The sequence below is a fragment of the Orycteropus afer genome, unplaced genomic scaffold (genome assembly GCF_000298275.1).
Source record: "Orycteropus afer afer isolate SDZICR_OR568_19922 unplaced genomic scaffold, OryAfe1.0 scaffold00327, whole genome shotgun sequence".
Taxonomy (NCBI): Eukaryota; Metazoa; Chordata; class Mammalia; order Tubulidentata; family Orycteropodidae; genus Orycteropus; species Orycteropus afer.
Window position 1 is genome coordinate 1545380 of NW_006921914.1, and position 14852 is coordinate 1560231.

At 38.1% G+C, this 14852-nt stretch overlaps 1 protein-coding gene across 1 annotated transcript in view; it reads right to left on the bottom strand.

Moving 5' to 3' along the window:
* The window catches only part of PCDH19 (protocadherin 19), a 114625-nt gene that overhangs the window by 31849 nt on the left and 67924 nt on the right, over positions 1–14852 (bottom strand). Inside the window, exon 5 of the mRNA XM_042782453.1 lies at positions 9640–9812. Within this exon, the coding sequence (XP_042638387.1) occupies positions 9640–9812 (173 nt within the window). The remainder of the gene's footprint in view (positions 1–9639; positions 9813–14852) is intronic.

The window sequence follows — 14852 nt, forward strand, 5'->3', positions numbered from 1 at the left end:
AACTAAATTCATGATAAGACAGTGTTGTCTATTATTTCAGAGTTAACAGCTTTTGCATGTTTGTTGTCCAAACTTTTGTGGTGAATAATAGAGTAGAACTATCATTTCTGATTACTCAGGACTCTCAAAAGACAAAGTGTCTCTCAGGAAGCCACCTCAATGTGTCAAAATTTTGAGTGAATTCAGACGCAAAGCATTCATTTTCTGATAAACTCATTTGGCCCCTTCTGGATTCAATGCCTTTCAAATCACCTCTGCTACACATAGGCTTGCGTATACCTCCAACCACACAGGAGATCTTTGACCTGCACACTTTTAAGTGAAGTCAAATGTTCTGCACACACATGTCTAGTCCCAAAGGACTGGATCCGAAACAACTTTGAAAGATTATATCTCATAATAATTTCTTTAGCCCAAATTACGTATTCTCTCTACATGGCAGAATGATTGGCTTATGGGGTTCCATTTTGCCCTTTTGCAAGAGTCTGTTTTGTCTATCCACCTTGAGCTTTAACAGTACATCTAAGACATAAGCCTAAATTATGCAAGATCTTTTAAAACATGCCCAGAAGAGCCTGTGCAGAAGCCCCTAAAACCAAAATTTGCTGATACCCATAAAGGCCAGCTCTTTTTTTTTTTTTTTTTGTAATCTGAGGCTTGGTGATTTTCCATGGCTGGAATTTTATTAGGGATAAAACTTGTAGGAAGAGAAATTGAAGACTGTCTTCTCAAAAAGCAGTATTTCCAAAGTGAATGTCTCAAACAAGCTTCCTCTAGCCTAAAGTTCACTGGCAACGAACCACTTGGTGAAGACGAAACCAAAAACCTAACCCATGGCCATGGAGCTGATTCCAAGTCATAGCAATCCCACAGGACAGAGTGGAACTGCATCAAGAGACGTTCCAAAGTTGTAATCTTTATGGAAGTAGATTACCACATCTTTCTCCTCTGGGAAGCAGACTGCCACATCCTTCTCCTGTGGAGCAGCTGTGTTCAAACTGACGACCTGTAGATTAGCAACCAAACACTTAACCACTGCAACACTAGGGCTCTTTCCAGTGAAGACAGAGATGTACTGTGGCCAAGACCTAACCTAGATGACAGAAAGTATCCATGATAAGAGAGGAAAGCCATCTCCCCAAGTATGGGGGTCATATAATTATATAACATACAATTTTGGTATTCTTCAAATTGCTTTTAAAACCATGATTGGACTTAATTCCCTAGTTATTTCAAGAGCAAAGAAGTTAAAGGGAAAATTAACCTAAAAAATACTCTATAAATATTTAAATTCAAGTATAGATTTATATTTTTCCATTCTGATGGAGTTTATTTATTGCACTTAACCATCTTATGGCGGGACACAAAATTATGTTAAATAGTATGAAAGACTAAAAGAAGAAAATGATCTTGATATTTCAATGGATGTTTTGAGTATTTGAAGCAGTCCATATAATCTTACCCCATAAAAAATTTTTATCTCATCTATTATTCTGTTGGTAGTTTCCCTGTTTATCAAGGCCTATAGAACTTGCTTTTTTCATGAAGTAAATACAACATCCCCCTAGCAACTCATCCAAGTAGAGCATAATTGTTTCTAGCATACCATGTTGGGGCCTGTCTTCCACTAATCTTCCAAAGTGATTCCCTTACACCAAAGTGTCTTCTTAAATACATTTTGCTTTCCCACTCAAATAATTTTAATTAATTTCTTCACTGATCCTATATAGTCTATTCCATATTGGATCATTTCTGCTATTGGGCCATAAACTCCTAGAGAATGAAATTCTTAATTGTTCAGTGTGCTCCCTTTATATAACCTCCATCCTCCAACGCTTTCCAAATGCTTAGAAATATGGAAATTCTTAGTGTCAACCAGTCAAGAAAGCCCCTGGCATTTATTCTCTTAATGAATAATGAGTCCCTTACCACAGGTAGTTATTAATAATAATATGTTTTAAAATAGACATTGAATAGGAGACTAAAAGTTCTAAGTAGATCAGGAAAATATTTCATACAAAATAAAAATAAAAAATAGACATTCTATTTTAAAGCAGATGAACAGTTGGTATTATTCCTAATGGAGAAACTGAAGTGACCTATCCAAAAAGAATTCTCTGACCAAAGGACCCATGCCAAAATAATGCTAGCAAACAACTGCTACCTGCTAACATTAACTGCTAATGTTTCCATTAGTTAAGGGCAACTTTTTATTCCAGGGACTGTCTTGCTAATAAAATGTAAATGAGACTTTGGAAGGAATCCAATTATCTGGTGCAGCAGAGTAGTTGAAATAAACAAAGGAATCCACCTGTCAACTGTCTTTTCACTTGTACAGCCATTGCTGAAACTAAGAAAGAACAAAGTTCCTGAACATCAGAGGAAAAGGGGGACTGGACATTGACTACCACTGAATGCCTCTAAACCAGCAAAGTAATTGGCTATATCAGAAATTAAACCTATCATCCTGTATTAGCAAAAGGTGAACAGGAAATTCAACCTCAGAGTGGATGTATTAAAAAAAAAAAAAAAAGTCTACCAATGTGAAACTGTTAAAATTAGAACATCAAAGAAGAATTTTTCATGATATTCTCATTGGCAATAACATTTTGATTTTAACAGTCTTCTTGGAAACCCAAGGTGGGGTCGCTATCAGTCGGATGCGACTCGACGTCAGTGAGTTTGGTTTGGTTTTCTTATATTGTTTCTTTTCCTTCATTGGTACAATTTGTAAGAATTTTCAATAGTTTCATGCTCTATTTTATAATGACTTTTCAAATGAGAAATAATTATTAATTTCATTATTGAGCTGACCTTGGTCACATAAATAAATCCTAGATAAGCAAAGATAGAAAGATGATAACTTTCACAGCTAATAACAGCAGTAGTTGACACATTAAATTCCCAGAGCCAGACACACAGTGGACATGTGAAAATACTGTTCAATGAATGTATGATACATACCTGGCCATGGATTGTTCCTGCCTGATATTAGAATATTGTATACCAGAGGGCAAGGTAAAAAAAAAGCTAAACTGAATAAATGAAAAGTGTATATATATATATATATATACACACACAGTATACACATACATTCTTGTGTTCAAGTAATTATACACTCTAACTTGGTATATTTGCAAGAAGATGAAGACAATTTTAAAAGGTTCTCTATGAGTAAAACCAGGGGAAAAATAACCACATGAATTGCAAAACAGTATACCTAGCCTCAAAGATGTTAATTCAGGTCCAGGGAGATCTAATCAACCTCTTAGTTGAAGTAAAGATAAAACTTTTTGACAGCAAATTCTATTCTGATAAAATGGAATTTTCAATTACTCTATGAACATCTGGTCCATGCTACCATTTCTGGAGCCCAGCAGCATACTGCTTTACAATGTCACAAAATATTCTCCATTGAGAGAACTCCCCATTTTGCCAAGAGACTAATTGAAATGAGTGTTTGGAAATTTAGTGGGGTGAGAGGTGAGTCAAGGGGATAGGTAAAAGGATAAAGGAAGGGATGTTCAGTCACTGAATCATGATTTCATTAAAAGGTGAGAGGAAATGAAATTGCACATTGGTAGACTGCTGAAAGTGTAAACATCTTAATACACTTGTTGTTGAAACTAGAATATGCATAGTATGCAGCCTACAGAACATTTTCATGGCTAATTTGTAACAGCAGTTGTATTAGACACAGATTAAGTTTTTCCAATCCATGTTTTACATAACAAACATATTAAATGATATTCAGGCAAAGAAAAAAAACTAATAAATAAACAAGTTTAGTAAAATTCAGATGAACCTGTACTTCCAAAAATAATCATTATATTGCATTTAGGTGTATTTGGATGTAAAAAGCAGATACATATTATTGCAGGATGTAAAAAGCAGGTACATATTATTGCAAATGTCTCTGTGTTGCTTCCATATGATATCAATTAGTATGGGAGGCAAAAAAAATTCAATGTTGTAGTGAACTCCAAATTGGGTGAATATTAGTGCAATTAGAGTCATATTTTTTTTTCAGCTGATGAATTTATAATCAATAATTAAAATCATAAGAGACACTAAGTGTGATTTGAAGCAAACAAATTAGTTGGTCTTGGGACTATGTACAGTTCTAGGGTATGATCCCCACACACCCAATTTCACATCTAAAAAAAAAAAAAAAAAAAAAAAACTCACTGCCATCGAGTTGATTCTGACTCCTAGTGACCCCCACTAGGTTTCAAATTCTGTAAATCTTTATGAAAGCAGGCTGCTTCATCTTTCTTCTGTGGAGTGACTGGTAGATTCAAACTACGAACATTTTGGTTAGCACCCTTAACCACTATACCACCTAAACCAAACCAAAAGCCAAACTCACTGCCGTCGAGTTAGATCTGACTCATAGCGACCCCTCCTTGGGTTTCAGAGACAGTATCGCTATGGAAGTAGATTGCCCAATCTTCCTTCTGAGGAGTGGCTGATGGGTTTGAACCACCAGCCTTCTGGTTAGCAGTCAAGTGCCCTAGGCACTACACCATCAGAGCTCCTACTAAACCACCAGAGTTCCTACTTTCATATCAGGATAACATATTTCAATAAGTTTTATGGGATGTCCAAGTCATCACAAATGGTCATGCAAAGAAGCAAAAAGGAGCCAGAAGCCTATTAACTCCAGCACTGCTCAACCCAGAGATAACCCTGACAGGAAGAGATTCAAGTCCAGTACCCTCAGTCAAATAACAACCATGTGAGCTTCTGGCATTTTTGAATGCTAATCGGAAGGCTGGCAGTTCAAACCCACCAGCCACTTCTCGGAAGGAAGGTTGGGCAATCTACTTCTGTAGTGATACTGCCTCAGAAACCCAAGGAGGGGTCACTATGAGTCAGGTCCGACTCAACAGCACATAACAACAACAACAATTTACCAATTACTCTTCTTAGCAACGGTCTGCAGGAATTCCATTAGGAAAAAATGTTTGTCCCTACCAGATGGTGGTAATTGCACCAAATAACTCAAACTCAGGGAAGGAAGGCATTGGTTAAAAGACGAGTGTGACTCCCAAGCTCAGCACCAAATCACCTCAGCAACCAAATCAGGTGGTAAATTTTGCCAAGTTGTCCATACTTACTTGTTCTTGAGGCACTCTGAGAGCTATAAAAAAAGTGTCCCCACACACACACACATAAAAAATAAATAAATAAGCAATGGAAAACCAAAAACCTGCTGCCATCAAGTCAATTCTGACTCATAGCAACCCCCACTGAGTTTCCAAGGCAGTAAATCTTTATGGAAGTAGATTGCCTCATCTTCTGAGGAGCCGCTGGGGGGTTTGAACAAGCAGCCTTCTGGTTAGCAGTCAAATGCCTTAAGGACTACTCCACCAGAGATCCTAAGCAATGGAAAGCACAGGTTGAAGAATTACCCATCACTTTTTCTGGGCAGCCATGATAACAAGGGCTGAGAACAAACTGAAACACAATAGATTATGGGCACTATGGATGACAAGTAGATTTGAAATTCAGTCACCAGCCAACCAGGAAATTCAGCTCAGCCAGTTCATCAAGCCACTGACCTAGTCTTAGGCATGTAGAGAATGATATCAGGATTGACAGTAATCCAGAAAGCAGAGATTCTTGTCATTCCCTCCTGTCTCCATCCTGACCCAGCATATGAATGTGTTTGGTTGGGGCAATCACAACATAATCCAAACTCTCCAGTATCTACACATCTGACTTTTGCCCTTTGAGTGCAAAAGCCTTCTAAATATTCTCCTTCTCTGTTTGAATACAAGGAGCTCTGGTGGCTCAGTGGTTAAAAAGCATTGGGCTGCTAACCCAAAGGTAGGCAATTCGAACCCAGCAGCTGCTCCACAGGAGAAAGATGAAGAAGTCTACTTCCATAAATATTTACAGCCTAGGAAACCCCACAGGCAATTGTACCCTGCCTTAGAAGGTCACTATGAGTCGGAATTGACTCAATGGCAGTGGGTTGGGTTTGGCTTTGGTTTGGTTCGAATACAGTGATTCTGGATCCCCATTTCTACAAATGTTCTCAGAGAGGTTGAGGGAAAGAGTTAGTGAAAATTGAGACTGGGCTTATACTCTGAGAGTCAGGGAGCATCTTTGACATTTACACTGGGCATTCATTTGTTTTAATAAAGTTATAAGAAAAAATCCCAGAGGAACATTTGGCAGTGTGAAGAAGCACAGAGCCCAGGTGATTCTCAGAAAATGAAGAGCAAATGCAGTGTGTCCTTTTTCCTCAAACACTGGCAATACAATATCAGTTCACTGAACAAATCATTCCAGCTCAAGGAAAAAAGTTAACAGATGCATAAAATTTTCTCTATTTTAAAAATTCTGAGATTCCCCATCAATAAAGAGACTGCATATGTACAAAGAAAGATGCTACACTAATATCCAAATCACAAACATCACAGAGAGAGCTACAGACATGGAATTCAAGGTAACAAAGGTATGAGAGACATTTGGCCCAACTTTGAAGTGGTATTAACAGGACAAGAAGAAACATTAGCAGGATTAAATTTGGTCTGGGGAGTACAATATAACCCTCATTCTTCTTCAGATATACCCATCCAAACCCCAGGAAGAGTTCAGCACTGGAACCCTCAGAATTTCAGGATGCTTGAGTTTAAGATGCCTATCAGAGTGTCAATGAACCAAAGAGACTTGGGAGTTTTTGCTTTTTTCCTCTAGAAATCCCTGAGACTTTCAATTAAGGTCTGAACAGACGGCCATAGGACATCAAAGGAGCAGCTTCTGCCCAAGGATAAAAGTCAGAAGGCAGGAAGAAAGGAGAAAGAAGGACAAATGGAAATGGGAAACACAGGGAGGAAGTGGGCAGAGTGCTGTTACATTGTGGGGATTGCAATCAGTGTCACAAAACAAAAGGTGTATGAATGGTTGAATGGAAAACCAATTTGCTCTGGAAACTTCCACTCAAATCAAAATAATTTTTTTTTAAAAAAAGCATATTCTAATTTTCCTCCCCACCTTTAAAAACGGTAGTCCTCTGAAGCAACAATACTATATTGCTCTGGAAAGAATATAATTAAAATGGTTATGAAGCCAGGAATACAAGGTAGACTCATCCAGTGATTGCCTTTCAGCCACTATGCCTTAAGATAAAATGAGATACATAGATTATGTGAATGCAGGTTTAACAATGATGTTAATTACTGAAATTGCTGCTGTTGTTTGAGGTAGCTGTAATCAACCCAAATGAACTGGTGACTCAATCTGTGTGGCAAACCCAGTTAACTTGGGACACCACAATTAAAAGAATAGCATTATGAAAAGCTTCAAAAATAATGGACTATCACAAGATAGAACCTGAGATATAAATAAGACCTGAATTCTCTTTTTACCTAAACTTTTAAAGGCTCATCCAAGTTAAAAAGAACAATCCCAAGGGTTTGTTCAAGGTTTAGCCACTGCTGGAACAATGAAAAACTGAAGATACATGCATGCAAAGGGAACATTGAGAAACAAAATGTGAAAGTGTTGCCAAAATGGAATAGCAAGGAAAAATGTATCTATACACACACATATATATATGTGTATGTATACATATATTTGTATATATTAAGGAGGTCTGGTAGTGTAGCTAAGGTTAAGGCATTTAGCTGCTAATCAAAATGTTGGTAGTTCAAACTCACCAGCTACACTGCAGAAGAAAGATGAGGCAGTCTGCTTCTGTAAAGATTTACAGCCTTGGAAAGCCAATGGTAATCACTATGAGTTGGAAATGAGTCAATGGCAGTGAGTGTATATATGTGTGTGTGTGTGTGTGTGTGTAAATATGTATGTATATATGTATGTATATGCATATATATGTATATGTGTGTGTGTGTGTATATATATATTTTCCATCTTATATGTAGGAGAGTCTTGGTATATTGTCACACATTTGCTTTAGAATATTCACTATTATCCAATCTACATAGTATATGCATGTGTCTATATATGGATTAAATATGCCCCATTTATAAGAAACACTCCCTCAGAAAATTTAGCTGCAGTCCACTGATAATGTTTTCCTAGAAAAATGTAACAAAATAATTAAAACAGATGTTGTTCTAGCCAGGCCTAAAGTGGAAATCAATTATGACTATTTCCTTTCCTAGAGTCATTTCATTTTAGAGAACATCTAACTAAAACCCTTTCCAATAGAAATGAAAAAGTGTTTCTTTGAGATACACGACTAGTAAATGATACATATCAGTCTGTATCCTGTGACACACTCCTAATTCTCTGAGAATTAAATTGCCTCTGTAGCAGTTATATAAATGTTTGATTTTTTCTTTCATCTTTAGTCATAGTAAGGTTGCCCGGAAAGCGTATTATCTCTGTGGATGTCACCACTCACCAATTAGAGAAGGCAGCAGCGCACAATTGGTAGTGACCTCTACATATTATAGACTTTGACACTTGGGTTTGATGGGGAGGGGGTGGATTAGATAATTTAATAGACTCTACAGTGACTAATTTTTTTCCTATGGAAAACATTTTGTTTTGTAGATCATGCATTTTTTTTCCATCAGATTCATTTACAAAACCAAAACAAAAGCATTTAATGATGTTTACAGTGAAATGAAACAGCTGAAGACCAGCACATAATCACCATACTTTGTTTTCTCATCTTTAAGTCTTTTAGCAGTGGGGCTTCCAGCTGAGCTTGAGTCTTGCTTCTCTCAAGACATAGCCAAGCATTCTGAAGCTTCACTGAGCCTAAACACCAAGCTGAATTCATACTTAATTGAAAAGGACAGGCTGTTTGCATAGCACAGTTGCATCAGTAAAACATTGAAAATGACATCTGTGCCCAAGTCCATCTGAACATTTCTGCCTTAGCTGAACTCTGCTAATGTTTTTATACCCTGGTTTATGCCTAGCACAGTTTCAAATAGCTCCTCTTGCTGAAGTATGTCTGGCTGAATTCACAAAAATAGTCTCTTCTTCATACATGAGGATGCTGCTCCCAACATGAGCTTTGAGGTGTTTTTCTTTTCCCAATATTGGAATTTTTTCACTGAGAGTACCATATTCCCTTACCCTAGACCTTCCTAAGACCAATGGCATGGATTTATGTGGTAGCTAAAGAGAGTTTATATAGCAGCTTCATGGACAAAAGTGGAGGTTTTGGTACTTTCTATCCTTAGTAAAGAGTATTCAATCTGAAGTCAGAGAAGAGAGCATCTCTCTGGGCAAAGCTAACAAGCCTAATATGAAATCAGACCCACTCGTTTGGTCTCATCAGTGCTATATTCTCTGTAAATCTATCGATCAGTTGAATTCACATAGTAAAGCAAAAAGAAGCACTTATTCCTAGTGAGAAGGCATCTGCTCTTTTCTTATGTGCTCAGTACAGTTATTACTGAGGACAATGTATGCAATATGTATATGCAGTCAGCTTTTAATATGCTTCAACATTACACATTCCTGGGGGATCCATTCAAGGAGGGTTAAGAAGAATCTGGCTAGCTGTCAGGACATCTCAAAAACCTGTGCATGCTGCTCTGATGTTAGCTCAATGGACACATTAATAATACACTCATTTCACTGTGCCTGCAAACATTCTGGTTTCTTGGAGCCCACTGCTGCAACCCACATTTAACCAGCCCTTACCATGATCAGGCATTTGAGATCCCATGGAGGTCACGCTGGTGTTCAGCACATCATTGACAGCAGTATCACAATACAGGCTCCGCTGGACATCATGTTCACTGTCAGTCTGGTCACTCTCCTCATGTCCGCTATCCTTCAGGCTGTTGCCCTCTAAGTCCTTGAAGGTAGAGCTGCTGGGTTGAAAAAAGAATGACAATTTACAACTGTGATAGATGTGATTTAAAAAAAATTCTTTCAGAGCCAGAATGATGTCAGTTTGATTGTCTAACAAGGTAGGGGTAAGAGGAAGAGAAATGCCCATTTATAGATAATGGAACTCAGCATTGCAGAGAGGTTCCCACTGTTGGGTGTGGATTCAGTGAATACGTTCCCTCACTTATCCTCTATTACTCACTTATCCTCTATTACTACAGGTAAGGTGGAAGAAGCTATAAATCTGAAAGAATCACCTGTAAGTAACGTTCTAATTTCAGAAGTAATTTTCTCTTCTTATATAATATAAAGAAAATAACTATAGCTAATGTCTACTGAGGGATTACTAGATGTGAAGCACTGTTCTAAGTGCTTCACATGAATTATTTTTCTTAAAACCATCACAATTCCTTAAGAAAAAGGTGTTATTGATATTCCCACTTACAAATGAAAATCTAAGGCACAAGGAAATTAAATGACTGGCTCACAGCCACAAAGCTGGTAAAATGTGGCCGATCTAGGACCAAACCCAGGCGATCTATCTCCAGAGCCTGGCCCTGTAACCACTATGCTATATTGCCTCTCCAAAGATGGCTACTAATCAACTGGAAAATGACAGAAATTGAGGTGGTGCAATTAAAATAGAAATGACATCAGGATCAGATAACCCAAGTCCATTTTAACGGAGAAAGATTCAAAGAAAAAGAGGAAAGGGAAAGCTGAGAAAAGGAGAGCCTTAGTGAATGGAAGGTAAAATCGAAGTGAGAAGCAGACGGTGAGCCTCAATATAACTACAGGAGTAGTTATGCTAAGAAAGTGGAAATTTTCAGCTCAAAAGTTTATGGGCAAATATTTGGTTTTGGCATTTTTTTTTCTAAATTAACCACTACACAATACACTAAGTATGCTACCCAAGAACCCCATACGCCTCACAGAATAGAGAATAATACATAAGGCACATCCATAGAGGACCAACCTGCTATTCTAGTCCTCTGTATGTTCTGACAGACTCTGCAGCTGTGCTACACCATGGACCATAAATTATGTATCTGAAATAGCTAGTGAATGGTTGAATCCATTCCCTAGTCAGTGAGGAAGTAGCAAAGGCACACTCAAGAAAATGTGTTGTGTCAACAAGATACAGTGACATGCTTGTGAATTAGGACAAGCCCCAGTAGATCCACTATACCTCTGGAAAAGGAAACCCTGAGGCGAACACACTATAAATTCACTTCGTCTGCTCCACCTTGAACACCCATGGGCCTGACTCTCTGGGGCTCGATATGAATATCCAATATATACGGTGGAGAGTTATGCCATGGACACAATGGACACATTGTTACTCTCCACCCTTGGTCAAGAGGAATCACCAGAGATTTTTAAATATATGACCAACCTGGATGTGGAATGCTTCCTGCCCTGAATATGAAAAGAAAAAGATCAAGAGGGCAGTAATTGGAAAGCCATAATTATAAGAAAATAAAGAGTAGGAGAGAGTGAAGCATTGACCTGTTTGCTAATTATTTTCAGAAAGGACAACTGAGCATCAATTGTACTAAAATGAAAATCTTCAATAGGCTAACAAACTCAGCTCCTTCAAATTAGGTGATGCAGCTAACTCAACCCTGTGGACCCACCAGGATGCAGTTCTATTCAAAAACTACTCATCTTATAGATCTTTTATGATCAAAAAGGGCAACTCCTATTTTTTTAGATAGAAAGGATAAAAATAAAAAAAAAAAAACAGTGAAGGATTAGCTAATAGTGTTTCAAAATTTCTAGCTTTATGGTACAGATTCTGGGGCTCCCTGTAAATATTAATCTCACGGTTTGAATAGATTAAAAGTTTGTTTTTAAGGAAAAAAAAATGGCACAGTTGCATCTCTGGAGAAAGGAAATGACCTGCCTGATGATAATATATTACCAGCTCCTACATTCTTATAACAGATAATAATTTTTCAAACTGTATATCTGGCATCTGAAGCATAAGGGATTTTCTTTAATCTACAACACAAAATTGGCACTTTAAGCCAGATAATGCAACCTTGAATTGACTGTACTTCAGCAGGGCCAAAACTTGCTTAAGAACTCTGATGGTGGGGGATACAGTGTAAAAGCAATGCAATTAATCATCCCTTAAAGCAAAGTTTCTCAACCTCAACATTATTGACATTTTGGGCTGGATAAATCTTTGTTGGGGAAGGGGAACTGTTCTGTGCATTGTGGGCTGTTCACCAACTGAATGCTAGTAGCACTCCCCTCTCATACTGTGACAAACAAAAATGTCTCAGGCATTGCTAAATGTCCCCTGAGAGGCAAAATCATCCCTGGTTAAGAATCTCTGCTGTGGGTTTCTAAAAACTCTCTTCTTATAACATACTAGATTCCCAAACTGTAGTGGAAAGAGCACTGAACTTGGAGTCATTAGTGGAAAGAGCACTGAACTTGGAGTCATTAGACCAAGTGCTAATCCTTAATCTGCCACTTTCGCTATGTGACCTTGGGCCTAATATTTAATGTCTTTGAGCCTTCATAGTTTTCTCTGTAAAATATATTCACCAAAACCTCCTTCACAAGGTCATATTGAGAATCCACTGAGATCCTGTACTTGAAGTCCTAGGTACATACAGATACTCAATTATTAAAATCATTACTTTATAAAGTAATGTCCTCACTGAATTACAATTCAATATTATGCCCATGATCTCTTAAAAGACTGATATGTTGTTGGTGTTTGTTGTTATGTGCCATCGATTCAGACCCGACTCATAGCAACCCCTCCTTGGGTTTCCAAGACTGATAAAGGAAATGTAAATTTTCAAAATGTTTCTATATCTTTTGTAAATGATAGCCAGATATTGTCAATTATGATAATTTCTCCTAAAATTCAGGAACAGGAAAAAAATATTCTCATCCTGTCAAATGTGTAGCCTTCCTTTACTAGATAACGAGAATTACACAACTTGATGTATTTACCATTTTGTCTTGATTTCACAAAAACTTCAAAATAAATATCATGTTTGATTGCAGTGAATTACCCCTTTGGGTGCCAAGCATCTCTGTCCATTTCTCCTAATAGGTTTTGGATCTGTCTTTTTAATTTAATCATCCTTTCTATATGCATTTGAATACTATAAATCACTTCACAGCCTGTGGCTTTTTTGTTTTGTTTTGTTTTGTTTTTTCAGTCAGAATATATAGAAATAATAAAACAATAAAGGATTCCCTTATAGGATCCAAGACCGGTAGTGTAAGGATGAGAAATTGTGTACTATCAGAAGAAAAAAAACAAGGGACTATCAGCCCTCACCCCAACATTGGAATAGTTAACTTATTTAAAGATTAGTTTGCCCACCCGCCAAACTAAGTACCACTTACTCTGATCTTATAAGGACATTTAGTGGCTTAATGAATGGATTTGTGTAAGGCAGTTTAAGATCCAGTGAGCAAGATGCTACAAATTGTAAAACTGCCTGGTAAATAGCTAACTCACCCAAAACAAATAACAATTTATGCCAGGCATAAAAAATGCTGATTTCACTTGCTTTATTACCTGTGTGCCTCTTGGGAGAAGAAAGACTTGTAAACCAACTTTTGTGGGACAATAAATTAGGGGTACCTGTTTGCAATGCTATTGTAAATGCTAATGTTTCTATTACTGCTCTGGTGGCCAACAGATGCAGACTTTTGTTTGGAAAACACCTAAACCTGGCTCTGTGCACAATTGTTACTCAGTAAATTCTTAAAGAATGAACATTACTCAAAAGCTAATCCATATTGACCCTTAAAATATTAGAATTATTTTTCCAAAAGACAAGAATCTGAGGAGCTCTGGTAGCATAGTGCCTAAGGCACTTGACTGCTAACCAGAAGGCTGGTGGTTCAAACCTACCAGCCACTCCTCAGAAGGAAGGTTGGGCAATCTACTTCCATAGTGATACTGCCTCGGCAACCCAAAGTGGGGTCGCTATGAGTCTGGTCCGACTTCAGGGCACATATCAACAACAACAACCAAGGAAATACCATATAAGAGTAAGAATGTGAAAGGAGTGAGAGTCCAAAGACTATTGTCACTATATTTATGGAACATAAGGAAGATCCCAGAGTGGTTCCTGGACCACCTATAGCTCAATCACCTCAGGAAGATGTTCAAGCTGGGGATTCTCTGGGAATAGAGCTAGAGACTCTGCATCTAACTGTTAAAGATTAACAAGGTACCCAGGTGATTCTAATACACATTCAAATTCTGAAATCTCTGGCTGACAGGGAAGTTTGGGCTAGATTTTTTACTGGAGAAATGCTAAGGTTATCTTCAACTTCTTTCACCCATTCATTCAGTAAATAGGTGCTTGGTAGCACTTCCTATGTACAAGAAATCATACCAGGTGGTGCAAAACTCCAGAGCAATGTGGGTGGAAGAGTAAAGCACTCTGCATGGCTTCAAAGCCAATGCCCATATTACTTTCCACACTGCTTCAGTGCCTTGTTCATTTCCTGCTTTATATTCTTTGAGCCACAGGCTCATGCTTTGCTTGCTATTGCTCCAAAAGCAATGAAGAAATGAATATCAGACAGCAGCACAGAAACCTGGCAAGGGGAAGGAGAGCATTGCAGCACAGGCAAACACCAATGCTGGCCTTCCTGGCTCCAAGAAGATTGCAAAGAAACAAACATAGCAGGAAGGAAGCCCTCCCAGAAGAAATTCCAGACTGTCTTGGCTTGTTAATCTGGAACTGTCACATAAATCTTGGGTATACGTGCAGGTTGCAAGTGACTTTCTTGGGGAGCGGGGGAGGACAACTCCAGAACTGTAATGCTAGATTCCTCAGTGTCAAAGATTATAAGGAACATGCCATCTAGCTCTATTTGTTGTTGTTATGTGCCATCGAGTTGGACCCAACTCATAACGACCCGCCTTGGGTTTCCGAGGTGGTATCACTACGGAAGTAGATTGCCCAACCTTCCTTCCAAGGAGTGGCTGGTGGGTTTGAACCATCATCCTTCTGGTTAGCAGTCAAGGA